The sequence below is a fragment of the Trifolium pratense genome, linkage group LG3 (assembly GCF_020283565.1).
Source record: "Trifolium pratense cultivar HEN17-A07 linkage group LG3, ARS_RC_1.1, whole genome shotgun sequence".
In the NCBI taxonomy this organism is placed as follows: domain Eukaryota; kingdom Viridiplantae; phylum Streptophyta; class Magnoliopsida; order Fabales; family Fabaceae; genus Trifolium; species Trifolium pratense.
Genome location: NC_060061.1, coordinates 37,795,310 through 37,810,545, shown reverse-complemented (window position 1 = coordinate 37,810,545; position 15,236 = coordinate 37,795,310). Strand labels below are relative to the sequence as shown.

At 33.9% G+C, this 15,236-nt stretch overlaps 1 protein-coding gene and 1 long non-coding RNA gene across 2 annotated transcripts; one reads left to right on the top strand and one right to left on the bottom strand.

The window, feature by feature from the left end:
• Window positions 1-3,585: 3,585 nt before the first annotated feature.
• LOC123912708 lies at window positions 3,586-12,178 on the top strand. Its single transcript, XR_006811453.1, has 3 exons — window positions 3,586-4,462; window positions 4,556-4,617; window positions 12,071-12,178. It is a non-coding gene; the product is annotated as an uncharacterized LOC123912708 (long non-coding RNA).
• Window positions 12,179-12,827: 649 nt separating this feature from the next.
• Window positions 12,828-14,441, bottom strand: LOC123919067 (serpin-ZX-like). Its single transcript, XM_045971289.1, has 2 exons — window positions 13,977-14,441; window positions 12,828-13,781 (listed from the first exon to the last, which is right to left on the bottom strand). The coding sequence occupies exons 1-2, from the start codon at window positions 14,370-14,372 to the stop codon at window positions 12,999-13,001; spliced, it is 1,179 nt and encodes a 392-aa protein (XP_045827245.1). The 5' UTR covers window positions 14,373-14,441; the 3' UTR covers window positions 12,828-12,998.
• Window positions 14,442-15,236: the final 795 nt, after the last annotated feature.

The window sequence follows — 15,236 nt, the reverse complement described above, 5'->3', positions numbered from 1 at the left end:
GTCCATACGGTTTCCCTACTGGTGTCTATCAAAAGGGTAGGGAAATCTTGGCAAGTAGTGTTTGTGAGTTTGCAAGGTCATATTGGATTTATCCGGAAGAGATAGTTGTTGTTAATTTCACGAATATTTGTCTCATCCCAAAAGTGAGTAAGCTTGAATTTGTGAGTCAATTTAGACCTATCTCTCTTTGTAATGTCTCTTATAAAATTCTTACAAAGATTGTGGTGAATAGATTGAAGCACGTTATCCCGTTTGTTGTCTCGCCATACCAAATCGGCTTTGTTATTAAAGTGGATCTTGCAAAAGCTTATGATCAGATCAAATGAGCTTTCATTCATAAGGTTTTGGTTGATGTAGGTTTTGGTTGATGTAGATTTCCCCGACCCTTTGGAATGGTAGCTGCTCTAAATATTTTGTTCGTCAGTGTGGAATCAGACAAGGAGACCTATGTTGCCCTATTTGTTTGTTCTTGAAATGGATAAGTTGACCCATATGAGAGCGGGGAGGAATGGTCCAATGATTGTACATTTAATGTTTGCGAACGACCTTCTTCTCTTTGGACAAGCTACACAAGACAATATTATGACCCTTATGCAAGTGTTGAATACGTTTTGTGCGATGTCAGGGCAACAAGTTAATCATTCTAAATCCTCCATATTTTTCTCTCGTAATGTGAATGAAATGATCAAAGATTATTGGTAGAATTATCTAGTTTTAATGAGGCGACCATTCTGGCAAATTATCTTGGTGTGTCGACACTAGGACATGCACCAAAAATAAGAGATTTTGCCTACCTGGTTTAGAAGATTAAGTCCAAGCTTGGAAAGCGCAACAACTGTCCTTGGCTGGAAAAATTACTCTTACGAAATCTGTTATCCAAGCAGTGCCAATATATCCGATGATGGTTATGTCAATGTCAATCCCCCGTGGTTGCCTCAATGAAATTGAAAAAATACAGAGAGATTTTATTTGGGGAGATAGTGATGAGAAGAAACGTGTTTATATGGTGGGGTGGGAAATGCTTTGTCTACCGAAAAACCAGTGTGGTTTAGGCTTGTGTAAACTCAATGATATGAATGATGCTTGTTTTTGTTGAAAATGGGATGGTCCCTGTTGGCGTTGGAGCAATTGGAATCAAGTAATGTGGGGAAAATATGGGAATGATAACAATGATAATGAGACTGTAACTGCTAGTCCTCATGATTCGTCACTGTGGAAAGCTTTAACTCGTCTCTGGCCCAAGCTTCAACATACAGTTCAAATATTGGGCAGTTGGATATGGTAATACAATTAGTTTTTGGGATGATTTTGCAGAACCGAACTGTATTACCATATCCAACTAGCAACTTACTAATGCTAGAATAGCTAGGTGGAATTTTGCAGAACCGAACTGTAGTCATAGCGGTCAGATTGAGGAAACATTGCTTCATGTATTGAGAGATTGTCCCTTAGCAACTTTTGTGTAGCAGCATCTTGTTGATTATGAGCATCATGGCTGGTAACTCAAAGTAGTTGGTTTGCAATGTATTTGCAGGAACATATAAGATATAATAATAGAGTTTAGGGTGCTTCATGGACTTCAACTTTATATGGAGGTGGAGGAATCAAAGGCTTCATGATTTTAACATTATTAGTCCAAGCAAGTCATGGTTACATGTGTGTAATTTCCTAAGAGATTATAATCATTATATGGAGGCATATCATAGTGTCCATGTGGTTCCTAAACATTACATTAAGTAGCTTGTACAACTCCTACACAAGGATGGAAGTCCCTTAATACTGATGGTGCTGCAAAAGCTGACACTCAAATAGCTGGTTGTGGAAGTGTCATACTAGATGAGCCTGGAAATTGGATATAGCAGGTTTTGCAAAGCATATTGGCCGAAAATACCTCGAGTGAGGTGGGTAAAATTTAATTATGACAAAGTTCATAAATAAACGTGACTTTTAGGATGCGGTCTTTTAGGAAATTTAAATGGATAGATGATTGAAAAACTACTTGTGCATGATTTGAGCAAGTGATGTCCTTAATGAAGAGATGTGGACATATTTTTAGATATGAATCTTCATATGAGAAGTGACTCCAAAAATCTAATTGACATGATAACAAAGAGTGTAAAGAACAATGATATTCTCCCCAATCCCATATTGGTAAATAGATACAAAGAGCCTAGCAAATACATAACCATGCTTAATAAAGTAAAAATGAGCACTAACTGACCATCTAATCTCAATATATCTTGAAATTCTTTTGAAACAAAGGTGGAAAGTCCAAAGTGGCCAACCTCTAAAAATATAATATAAAAAGGAGAGAGATATATAGGAGGGTGAAACAAACCAACCTTCCCCAAGAAAAATGAAAATTAAGAAGATCAAACCGATTACTATCAAGATCACTCCTAAATACAATATAATAACTATCAAACAATAAGCTATCATTAATGCAAGGTCCTAAATTAGCTAACTTATCTACAACATAGTTCCCTACCCTATAGATATGAGAAACTAGAAAATTCATATTTCTCACCAAAAACAAGCAATTGCTCCAACGTTTCCTTAGCTTCCAAGGAATGGCTAGCTGAGACTTGAATGCTTAAGAGTGTTTACGTAGCTATGTAATTCTATTTTCTTCTTAGTCCTTCACTTTTTTGTTTTAAAAAAAAATTATTTAATTAAGTGGTCAAAGTGGTTATCAAACTTTCGTTAACGTTGAACGACTTAAAAGAATCCGAATTGAATCCTAAGTCAAACAATATTTGTTCAAACATAACCTTCCTTTCGATCAAACTCTAAATTGCCAATTTTTCTCTTCAAAATTAAAAGATTGAGGACCGAAGCTCTCAATGTGGAACAAACAACCTTCAAAGCTGTTTAAACAAAACTATAACCATTCAAAATAACTAAAGAGAACAAAGTGTTGAAGAAGTTCTTATCGAAGCAATTCTCGTAGCAACAACAGCAGTAGCGTAGCCACTGCATTTCATTTCATCATCATTGCAAATCCAGATCCAATCTGAAACAACAAACAATGGAAGATTATCCAGAAGAATTACGAACTCCACCCATAACACTAACCTCTATATGGTAGGTTGTTCCGATCTTCACCCTCTAATCTCAACCTACCTATTATCACAACAACCTCCAATCAACACCTTAGCACTTCCAGATTTATCCAAAATCAATCTTTTCAACAAGAAAAAACCCGATCCCGATTCCATTATCAATTCCTCTTCACCTCATTTCATTGTTAACGGTATTTTCAAACGTGACTGACTTCTCAAACACCTTACCAAAATGCAAAATCCCTTCCGTTCTTGCCGCGCTTTTTCCGACTAATCATGTTTTCGGTGATCCTTCTCAGTGGCTTCAAGTTTGCTCCGATCTCGATTCCATCAAGTAACTTTCAATTCTCTTTTTTGAATTATGTTCATTTTTACCTATTTTTTTAACCTTTTCTCAAAATTGTTGAAACTTTCACCAATAACCAAAAGTTGGATTATTTCATTCCTTTTTATTAACACTAAATATGTCACCTCATCTCTTCACATCGGATCACATTCACCACTCTCCAAATCGAAAACCAAATCTAAAACCACTCTCCACTCTCCAATGTCTTCTGTATCATACGAAAATGCAAAGTCCGCTTTGATTGTTTCTTTCCTGTTCATTGTCATGAACGGAGAACTGCTCACCACCCATTTGGCGGCTTTGACCGCCCCGGCGGCTGCCGCAGCTCCTCCGGCGGCCCCACCAACCCACACAATGAATGAACTTTTTGACAAACACAAAAAGGTTCTTGAAGCATTGGGATATTTATTAAATTCACTTGCTTTCATGTTTCTCTTGAACCTCTCCATAAAAAATAGGTCAGAACTTCTTCTCAGCTTCCTTGTTACCGCTTTGGACGGAGTTATTGCAGCATGTATGGCTGCAATATACTCACTGGGATTTGCCAAAGGATTGGGGATCCTTTGTGGCTGTATTTGCTTTATAATGATGTTGTTACAGTCGAGGAACTTTAGGGGTACTGTGAATGGATTACAACCCTGCTTTTGATCATCCTTCGTTGGAATGACAATATTTGTTAATAAACAATGGAAGATTATCCAGAAGAATTACGAACTCCACCCATGACACTAACCCCTATATGGTAGGTTGTTCCAATCTTCATCCTCTAATCTCAACCTACCTATTATCACAACAACCTCCAATCAACACCTTAGCACTTCCAGATTTATCCAAAATCAATCTTTTCAACAAGAAAAAACCCGATCCTGATTCCATTATCAATTCCTCTTCACCTCCTTTCATTGTTAACGGTATTTTCAAACGTGATTGGCTTCTCAAACACCGTACCAAAATGCAAAATCCCTTCCGTTCTTGCCGCGCTTTTTCCGACTAATCATGTTTTCGGTGATCCTTCTCAGTGGCTTCAAGTTTGCTCCGATCTCGATTCCATCAAGTAACTTTCAATTCTCTTTTATGAATTATGTTCATTTTTACCTATTTTTTATGTTTTTATTAACAATTTTTGTTTTTGTTTTTGTTTTTGCAGAAGTGTTATTCGTGCAAGGAATATTAAATTAGTTGTTGTACTTGTTCACACCAATGCAAATGGTTTGTTTTATTTATCAAACTTCAATTTTTGTTCAATTTTTTTTTTTTTTTCAAGTAGCCTAGTGGGTAGAAATTGCACCGTGAATTAGGGCACGTTTGAATTGGCTTATTTTTTAGCTTATGCGAAACAACTTATGTAAATAAATAAATTTTTATGCATTATTACAAGCTTTTCAAGATAATTTATGAGAAAACAACTTATAAAGATACAATTTTTGTTAGTGAAAACTTATGAATTAACATAAAATTTTATTTATTTGCATAAACTATTTTCATAAGCTAAATCCAAACGGGCCCTTAGTGGAGTGTCTGGGTTCGAATCTCGTACATGTATATATAATGTGATGTCTCTATAGTGTGTGGTTTTTTAATATTTTATTTATTAAGTTATAGTGTGTGGTTTTTATTGTTTGATTGTAGATGTGGTTACACTACTAGAAAAAAGACTTTTGGATAAGGGATTCCACTACTGATATATATAAATACCAGAAGTGAAATACAATTGAGCAAATGATTCAACTACGGATATTTGAATACCATTAGTAAAAATTTCACAGGCAAGGGATTTCACTACTGTTTTTCTTAAAGCAGTAGTGAAAAGTAAACACGGTGGCAGTGTTGTAATTACGTTAAAATTTTGTTTTAAAGGATTTCACTACGGCTTTTGTTTCCACGGAAGTGAATTCCCTTATAGAAAGGTTTTCTTTATTAATTCAATATTACTGAAACATGAAACGCATACCCTTTTCTTTCTCTCTCAAATTTGTTTGCACCATGAATCTTGTGCCCTGCTTTTCCTTCCAGTGGGCCTCGCCTCCCTTTCGTTAATGGTGTATGGATTGATCAATCATTTTCTCTTCGACCTTCCTTCGAAAAAATTGTGTCTAATGATTATAAGGTCACTTTATCTTCAGTTGATTTCATAACCAAGGTATGTTTCCATATCTCCTTCTTTTCACTTATGCCCTGCTTTTATTTTCTGTTAATTCATCGATTAATGCATCTACCTTCACAAACAAATAGTCTATTCTATATTTTATTTTGGCTTAATTAGTAAGATGGTCCCTTAAAGACATTTTTTGTTTCACATTGGTCCCTTAAAGAAAAAAAGGGCCGAATAGGTCCCTTAAAGAAAAAAAGGTCTGAATAGGTCCCTTAAAGACATCTCCGTTAATCAGTTTGGTCCCTTAAAGACATCTCCGTTAATCAGTTTGGTCCTCGAAAAAATGGATGTAAAGGACCAAACTGATTAACGGAAATGTCTTTAAGGGACCTATTCGAACCTTTTTTTTCTTTAAAGGACCTATTCAAACCTTTTTTTCTTTAAGGGACCAATGTGAAACTAAAAATGTCTTTAAGGGACTATTTTACTAATTAAGCCTTTTATTTTATTTCATTACTTAATTTAGAACAAGCAACCGAGGAAAGTTTTGATAGGCATGAAAGTATGTCAAATGCTGATTCATGTGGTGCTAACTGGATTTGGAATTTGTCTTTACAATAATTATGAATTTCGACAAAACAATTAAAATAAACTTCGAATTAAAGATAATAAATTGCGGGAGGGGGCTTCAAATTGTTTGAATTAAAACGAAAAAAATAAATTCTCGAGAATTTAGTTCAGTTGGTTTGAATTAATGTGATTATTTTTTTTAATCACCTTAATAGGAAAAATGTAAATCAAAATTAAATTATAGAATGTAACATTAATAATTATAATTATTTCTACTTATGACAATATTGTTGTACCCAAAAAAATCACAACAATGCCCCGACCCGATACTTTTTGAATTTTGTGTTTTTTTATTAAGAGTTCATTTCCAATATTCCTGTAGACCTAGTCAGAGTCAGTCATGTAAATAATACGATCTCACTTGTTAAAATTTTTTAATCCGTCCATGTAAGCACGTATATTATGCCATTAATATTATAAGTTCGAAAACAAAAAAAAATAGAAGTTCAAAAGCAATTGTTAGTGGGATGAAAAATAAAACCGATTTATTTAAAAAGACTAAAAATTATTTAACTCTTTATGATATGTAGTACTATGCTTGTTCAAAAATATGTAGTACTATATATATGTGGCTGATTCATCCACACCCTATTTACTTAAATAAAATAAAATTGATTAGCCACATGAAATTGATTTCATGCCCTGGTTTGTTTGTTCATGTCTTATAAAATAGATTAGCCTCCTGTTTGTAAAAAATGAACGAGCCACATAAAATTGATTTCATGTCATGCTTCGACCGTTAATGACTTTTGATTTTTCAAAGTAAATGCAATTTACATTTCCCACAAGTACCATTCACCATATCATTAAATGCAAATTGGGTAAACATGCAAATATGAGAAACATACCGGAAAATCTGCAAAACAAAGTTATAATTGTGACATGAATAGTGGATTCCACATGGCTATTTTTCATTAGTGCCACATCAAGGTGTGCTAATTGCACACATCTTTCAAAAGGCAACCTAGCACACACCAATATTATACATGATAAGTCACTAAATTTGGTCTAGTGGTAAAGGGTTTGAATAGTATGTTATAGGTCATGAGTTCGATTCTCAGCTCATTGTAAAGCAAAAAAAAAAAATATATATATATATATATATATATATATATATATATATATATATATATATCATACATGATGTGTTAGTATATTATTGGGTGCATGTGTAAAATAACTTTACATTGACGGTTCATATAAATTAAATTCATAAAGGAACGAACAAAATCAATGCCATATTTTAGTAGTATTTTATTCAATGCCCTATTTTATTAGTATTTTATTTTTGTATATATCTATTAAAATATATCTCTAAATTTTGTATGAGTAAAGAAGATCTCCTTGACTTCAAAAAAAAAATCCTTGATTTTTTTATAAACAAAAGGTAAACGGGCAATGTTCTGGTGAACACTCAAAGGGGGTTGTATTATTGATATTGGATTGAATAATGTTACGTAAGCTTAGACCAAAGAAAAGGTCCATATGCTTTAGAGTAAAAAAAGTGTATATCCATGACCATGAATGATCAATGATATTTATAGAGTCTCTTTCCTTCTTATCCAAGCTCCACTACCCTGTTTTTCGGCCACCTCTTCTTCCTCCGTGAATGGCGCTCTTGGGGGTGGTTATTTTTCTCCTTATCCTCTGTCACGGTGGATCATGGTGGGTGGTTGATATCTTCTTCCTCAAGAGTCATCAGAGTGGAAAATCATGGGGGAGGTGATATTTTCCTCTGTTTAACGCCACAATTTCAAAATATTGGCGCCATCACAGTTTGTCCCGCCTTGCATTATTTGAAATTGTGGACCGGACGTGGATATGACGCAGTACGGAAGCGCTAGGTTAGCAAAACGCTAAACCTAATGGATAAAGACAAGCCGCAAACACAAACTTGTCAAAATAGGGTTTCGGAGTCCACCGAAAGAGTAATTTGGAGTCCACCAAATTTGAGAAAATTCTCTATAATTTTATTGAATGAAAAAGTTGCCTTCAAGGCTACAATAGTTTACCTTAAATAGTAGTGAAAAATAAAAATAACAAATCTTCTAAAAGATTGTAAAAATAAAAATAACAAACCTAGCTAAATAAAAATAACAAATCTACCTAAAATATAAAAATAACTAATCTAGGTGAAATATAAAAATAAGAAATCTACCTAAAATATAATAAAACTAAATCTAACTAAAATAATAAAATACTGAAGAAATCCTCCTACATCAGTCTCCTCTACCTCAAAAGAACTCGACCCCGAGTTCTCATCTTGATAAGGAGCTTCCCTTGCAAGTTGATTCCTCCAATGAACAAGAGACCACCCTCCTGGATCCCATTGAGTGAAGTGAGAGGACCCGTCTTGTGCCAACCCATCCAAATTACCACCGGGGTCCCATTCCTCAAAGATGGCATACAAAGTTGGAAATTTATCACAGAAGGATGTTTGACCCACCTTAGTTAACATGTATGAGTTAGTGTCACTAACATCAAGTTCACTAATTAGGTAATAATAATGGTGCTGAATGAGGGAAGTTTGAGAACTCCAAGTATCAACTTCAAGTGGCTCATTCTCACTTATTTGAGTCTCGGTTGCTGCATCCATGATCCTTTCAAACGCAACCATTGATTCATTGTGATATTTAGACGCCGGTACTATGCAATCTGTGACTGGCGTCGCCTCTGTTTGGACACAGATTAAAGGAGCAGATTGCACATTGGGATTGATGACGTTTGAAACCATAGCTGATTTGGTGTTATCGATTTCAAAATCCACGACTTCATCGTGTTGGGAATCTCTAATAACATCGTGAACTTGCTCGACTTCATCGGCCTCTTTATTTTCATCTTTGGATTCTTCACCTTCAACTGAAACATCTGGTTCAACAACTACTTCAGTTTCTTTCGGTTTGGATTTATCAGCAGAATCGTCAAGTTTCTCGGGATGAGATGGTTGGTTATCATCTAGGGTTTCATTAGCTATGTGACGTAGTTGAAAATTGTTGGCATGATTGTTGTTGTTGGAATTATTGATGAGGCTCCATGCTTCATCGAATTTAACCTTAACATACCAATTAATATACGTTATCAAAACAGAATGTTTAGCAATATCTTTAATCGTCTTACGCAAGTTACCTGACATTCTGTAAGCATGTCTCAAAAGGTCGGACAAGGAGTAATCTTTGTTGCAACAAAACGGACAACGATATGTCGAATCAGAGATTTTAAACGTGTAGTAATCATCCTTCAACCTTTTGTAGTATCTACGCTCATAGTATTCCAAATCAGATTCACCACGCGTATGTTCTGATTTTATGTAGGTAACAATAGTTTGGTTGTTATTACGAACCCTAATAACCGGAATTCGTTCTCCTCCCCTATTCGGATTGATTCTGTTGTTGTTAACGTTGTTGGATAACGTCGTCATCTGTGTTGTCAGAGCGGTGATGGCCCCGGTTAAACCCGCTATGGCACCATCAAACTCTGTTTTCGTCACCGGTTGATCTCCCATCTGATCACGTTAGGAAAAGAACAGGAGAAACCTGCTCTGATACCAACTGACGCAGTACGGAAGCGCTAGGTTAGCAAAACGCTAAACCTAATGGATAAAGACAAGCCGCAAACACAAACTTGTCAAAATAGGGTTTCGGAGTCCACCGAAAGAGTAATTTGGAGTCCACCAAATTTGAGAAAATTCTCTATAATTTTATTGAATGAAAAAGTTGCCTTCAAGGCTACAATAGTTTACCTTAAATAGTTGTGAAAAATAAAAATAACAAATCTTCTAAAAGATTGTAAAAATAAAAATAACAAACCTAGCTAAATAAAAATAACAAATCTACCTAAAATATAAAAATAACAAATCTAGGTGAAATATAAAAATAAGAAATCTACCTAAAATATAATAAAACTAAATCTAACTAAAATAATAAAATACTGAAGAAATCCTCCTACATCAGGATATAAAGATTTTACCAAGGCCCAACAAGAAGTGGCCCAATATGTTGCGCCGTTATGGTAACTGCTGCAATAAGCTGCGTCGTTAATTTTTTTTTTAATAGCAAAGAAATTTTGATTTATATTAAAATTGGAATTAGGACAGGAGGTACTTAAACCACAAATGATAAAGAGTACATAGCGTACTCCACCCAAAGAACCAAAACAACCACCAAGAATCTAAAAACATGTATAACCTAGGTGGCACTAATAACGGAGTATACAATCAAAAGGAAGAACACACCACTGATAAAATAAACACGGTGATTTAACCTTTTTTGATAAAAGTCATTTATAAGAAACTAGTTGTATTCTTTCAAAAATCTCTAGCGGCTCTCTAATCTTAGCCTCAAAGAATTTTTCATTCCGCGACTTCCAAAGTACCCAAATGGTAGAAAAAACAGAAGATCTCCATATTGTACCAATAAAAGAAGAAGATTTCCTTGATGCATTGAGAGAGTAGAATTTAGAGTTTTTGTTTTGCTATTTTGGTTTTCTTAGTCAATGTACCATAAAAAAACTCCTTAATCTCAGAAAGAAAAAGATCTCACTGTTTAAGTCTTCTTTTTTCTTTTTTTTTACAAACTATCCATACTATATTTTTTTTTAAAGGCAAACTATTCATACTATCAATTTTTGTCGGTCTTTTTTTTATTTTTTTTTGTTATATAGGAACGTGACATCCTAAGTTTACTATTCAAATCAAATCTCTTATTACAAATCTAGTGAATTTACCTTTTTTTTCTTCTTCTTTAAATCCATTAATAAAAATATCAAATCAAATATTAACAATAATTAAATTTAGAGTTCTAGACAATTTTTAAAAAATAAATAAAATTTAGAGTGAGAAGTGATGTCCGATTAAGGAGACTTCCCTAATGGGTGATTTTGACGTAATTGTTTATTTATTTATTGATTAAGGAGACTTCCCTATTTGGTGGTTCCAATTCGAACTAGAAACAAAAAGGCAATACAGTAGAAATAAAACACCGTCGAAATAAATATCCGAAGTACTAAAAAATCAAATAAAATACAACGCACCATACACACCATAACTTGGCTACCATAACAATATATGGGCACCGAAAACATACTTAACCTCGAAAACCGACAAAATGAAAAAACAACATGCACACCCTTATTATGTCTATTATTTATTGTTGTCACAAGTGTCGCTATAATGTCTTAAAAATTTAAAATCTTATGTTGACAATAAGTGAATTGAGCCAAATTTACTATTACTTGTAACACACGCTATGAGTAGTTTAGTTATGAGTAGTTTAGTTAGTTGTAACTGATTTGTCTAGTTAGTTATGATCATTAGCTTGTCTATAAAGTGTAACATAGAGATTGTAACCATTGAGTTGTTCAATACAATTTTCCTTCCTTTTCATCGAGCACGGCTTGCGCCTATGCAAATCTTCTTCATCCTGTACCTTGCAGGATCTTATTCATGGCATACATAGCTCACAATGCTTGCTCTTTATAATGGCAAAACGTTTCACATGTTACTGGAACATTCATTAAAGATGAATAGCAAAATAAGGAAAAGTAGCTAGCAGGTTTATGGTACATTAACTGTCTATTTATTCTCTTATTTTGAAACTACTTGGTAATTATACTTTGTAGTAAACAAAGTATAATACTCATGCCTCTGTTAAATTGTTGAAATCAATAAGTTCTAAAATAAATTAGAAAACAGCTTTTCAAGATAGTTTATGAGAAAACAACTTATACAGATACAATTTTTGTTAGTGAAAACTTATGAATTAACATAAAATTTTATTTATTTGCATAAGCTATTTTCATAAGCTAAATCCAAACGGGCCCTTAGTGGAGTGTCTGAGTTCGAATCTCGGCCATGTATATATAATGCGATGTCTCTATAGTGTGTGGTTTTTTAATATTTTATTTATTAAGTTATAGTGTGTGGTTTTTATTGTTTTATTGTAGATGTGGTTAGTGAAGATAGAATGATTGCGTTACGGAAACGAGCTGAATTAGAAGCGAAGTATGTTGTTATATTGATGAATCCTAATGATGAATCGGCAATGCAATTGTCTCTTAGGTATGGAATGGTTTATTGGTAAGTTTAATTGGTGTGTGTGTGTGTGTGTTTATTGGGTTTATGATTGGGAATGTTGTTGGTTTGGGTTTATGATTGGGAGTTTATGATTGGGAATGTTGTTGGAAGTCTCATATTTGCTTAGGTTCTCGGAACGTGAAGTATATAAATATGTGAGGGCAACCTCACCATATGAGATCCAAGCATATTTAACATGGTATTAGAGTCAGGTTAAAGACTGCAATATGGGCATTTGACCCAGGACCACGCTAGGCGTGAGGGTGTATGTTGAATATGTTGTTGTGTTGTTGAGGTTTGTCGGAAGTCTCACATTGCTTAAGTTCCCGGAATGTGAAGTGTATAAATATGTGATGACAACCTCACCCAATGAGGTAGCTTTTGGGAATAAGATTCGAGCATATTTAAAAGTTTCCGCATATAGCATAACCATTTTTTAATCAAACTACCATTTTAGTGATACATAAGACAGTATAAACCATTTTATAATTTATTAGTTTTTTGAGCAAACTTAATTTAAGAATTCCTTATGCGTGGTTAAAATAATACGCAAGAAATTAATTGATTGAATTCAATTGATTAATAAGTTTTAACTAAGGATAAAATATTTAATAAAATTCAAATTCAACTACACACAAGCCTGTTTATTATTAACATATTTCCGACTAATATTCAATAATTTTATCATTAATAAATAACCAAAACAATAATCAATAATCTTATCATCTGAAAAGTAGAAGTGCAGCAAACTAATTGACCAACACATAAATTATTGGATTCCTATATGGACATTTAAGATCACCTAGCAAGAGGATCGACTACTTGTCCAACAAAGAGTATTGTACCAGATAAATCTTCTCTAATCATAAATAGAAAAGGATGGTCAGCTACAAAGTCTATTGGGACCGGTTTTGAAGAACGCCGAGCACAACCAAAAAACCTGGAAAAAGTGACTGCGGCAGCTTCGGTGCCCTCTTCATTTACTTTAATGAACGACTTTTGAAGTATATCAGAAACCCAAGTTGGAGAGTTTGGAGTGTCTACCATTTTTGTCACACCTGCACTTGGACAGAAAGGTAAAACCACTCCTAACTCTTTCAAAGCATCCGAAGCTTCAAGTCCAAAGGAAATTTCAAATTTTGGAATCCTAAAGTCACCCACTTCTACTCTATTATTAGGAAGATTGTGTTCTAGGAACTCCGAATCAGAAGCCATTTTCTCAATCAAAGTTAACAATCCATCTTTTGCATCGGGAAGAAAAAGATACATAGAAAATTGACGTTGATCTACACCTCGCTCATAAGGAAGACAAAGAACTTTGAAACCATCAAAAGCACCAACAAACTGGTTCTTGTTGCTAGTCATGAAGGGAACCTTGACTGAGCTGTCATTGAGAAGGTAAAAATCATATTGTTTCGTTTTTGAAGGATGAAATGGCTGATCCCATGCTCCTTTAAAGTATAGTGCGTTCGCAAACATGAGTCTGGTAAGGCTATCAATTGGAGGTGAAATAACTTGCCTAATAAGTCCCTTTGTCTGCTTTTCAGCCCATAAATTCACTTTCTTGGCAGCTTCATCAGCCTTCAGGTCAGGACAACATCAAATATACATACATATAAACTTAATTAATAATGAAAAACTATTACTTGAATTAATTCTTTCCACTAGAAATTAACTTGTTGCTATATATTCACATATTTTCTTTTAATAGCTAATAAGGGGCTTGCTTTTTAGTTCTAAAGAAGAAAAGGAAAGTAAAGTAAAATTTTTACGTACCTCGTTTATGAAATCGTGTGATTCGAGAGATGCCATATAATCTGTAGTAACCATTTGTTTGAAAGAAGGATAAATAGAAAGCGATTTTTCGACCCAAATAGAGTTGGCGAAAGTGAGACTAGGGCCTCCGAAAGGGGATGCATCACGGAGCAAAGAGGAGACGAGTTGAGATGACAAGGTGTTGAGATTGGTGATAGATTCTGATCCGAGGAAGGAGAGAAGCTGACGCTGTGTGGGACCCTCGGTACCAGCAGCGATGATGCTGAGCACAGTTTGAAGCGACAAGGGAGAAATCAGGGCGTTCTTTTCCTTGAATTCTGGCTTGGATAACAGATGCTTGGTGATGGTCATGGAATTTTGGGTTAGGTTGCCGACTGATTTTCTGAGAAAATTCATTCTTCTTTTTTTGAACTTTCTCCACACGCCAACTTCAACAACAATCTATTCTAGACAACAGAGTCAATTGAAGACCTAAAAGACAGAGTAGGTTTTATTTATATATAAACAAGATTAGGTCAAAAAAATAAAATAATAAAGAATGTCTTGCTAATCAAGTCATGCAAAAGAATCCAATAAATTTATTTTCAATGTTATCGAAAAAAATATATATTTTCAATCATGTGCGACCAAATCTCCAACAAATAACTCATAAAATAAAATAAAAAAACTCATTCAGGATAGTTTCAGATTTTTAGCAAGTTGAATTGTTTCAATATGAGTTGTCTTGCTAGTCAAGTTGTTGATTTTATTTTTGTACTGTACTGTACTGTTTTTATTGTTGGCTTGAGCACATTAAAACTACTTACAGGCACTCAATTATCTTTGTGATACTAATTATGAGGTTTTACGAATTTCCTTTTTTTAAAAAAGAAAAATAAAATTAAATAAAGCCCCTTTACTATACTAACATTAAAAAAAATCCTTTCAAAAAAAAAAAACATTAAAAAAAATTGTAAAAAATTACCAATATTTTTTTAATGAAAGAATAAATTAATCAAAAAAAAATAAATTAGCAAGCAAAATCAAACTCTAAAACTCAGTAAGTAGAAGCATAGCAAAAATAGTTACTAAAATTAAGTTCTAACGGTGTCTGGCTATACAAAATCCCTATATTGAATAAGCAAAAAGTAAATGACAACTTTGAGCAGGAGGTTGCTCATAAATAATCACCTTGCAACCACTACTGCAATATGGGTTACCTTAAAATTTGGGCCTAACTATTTTTTATTTTTTTTGGTACAATTTGGGTCTAACTATTAA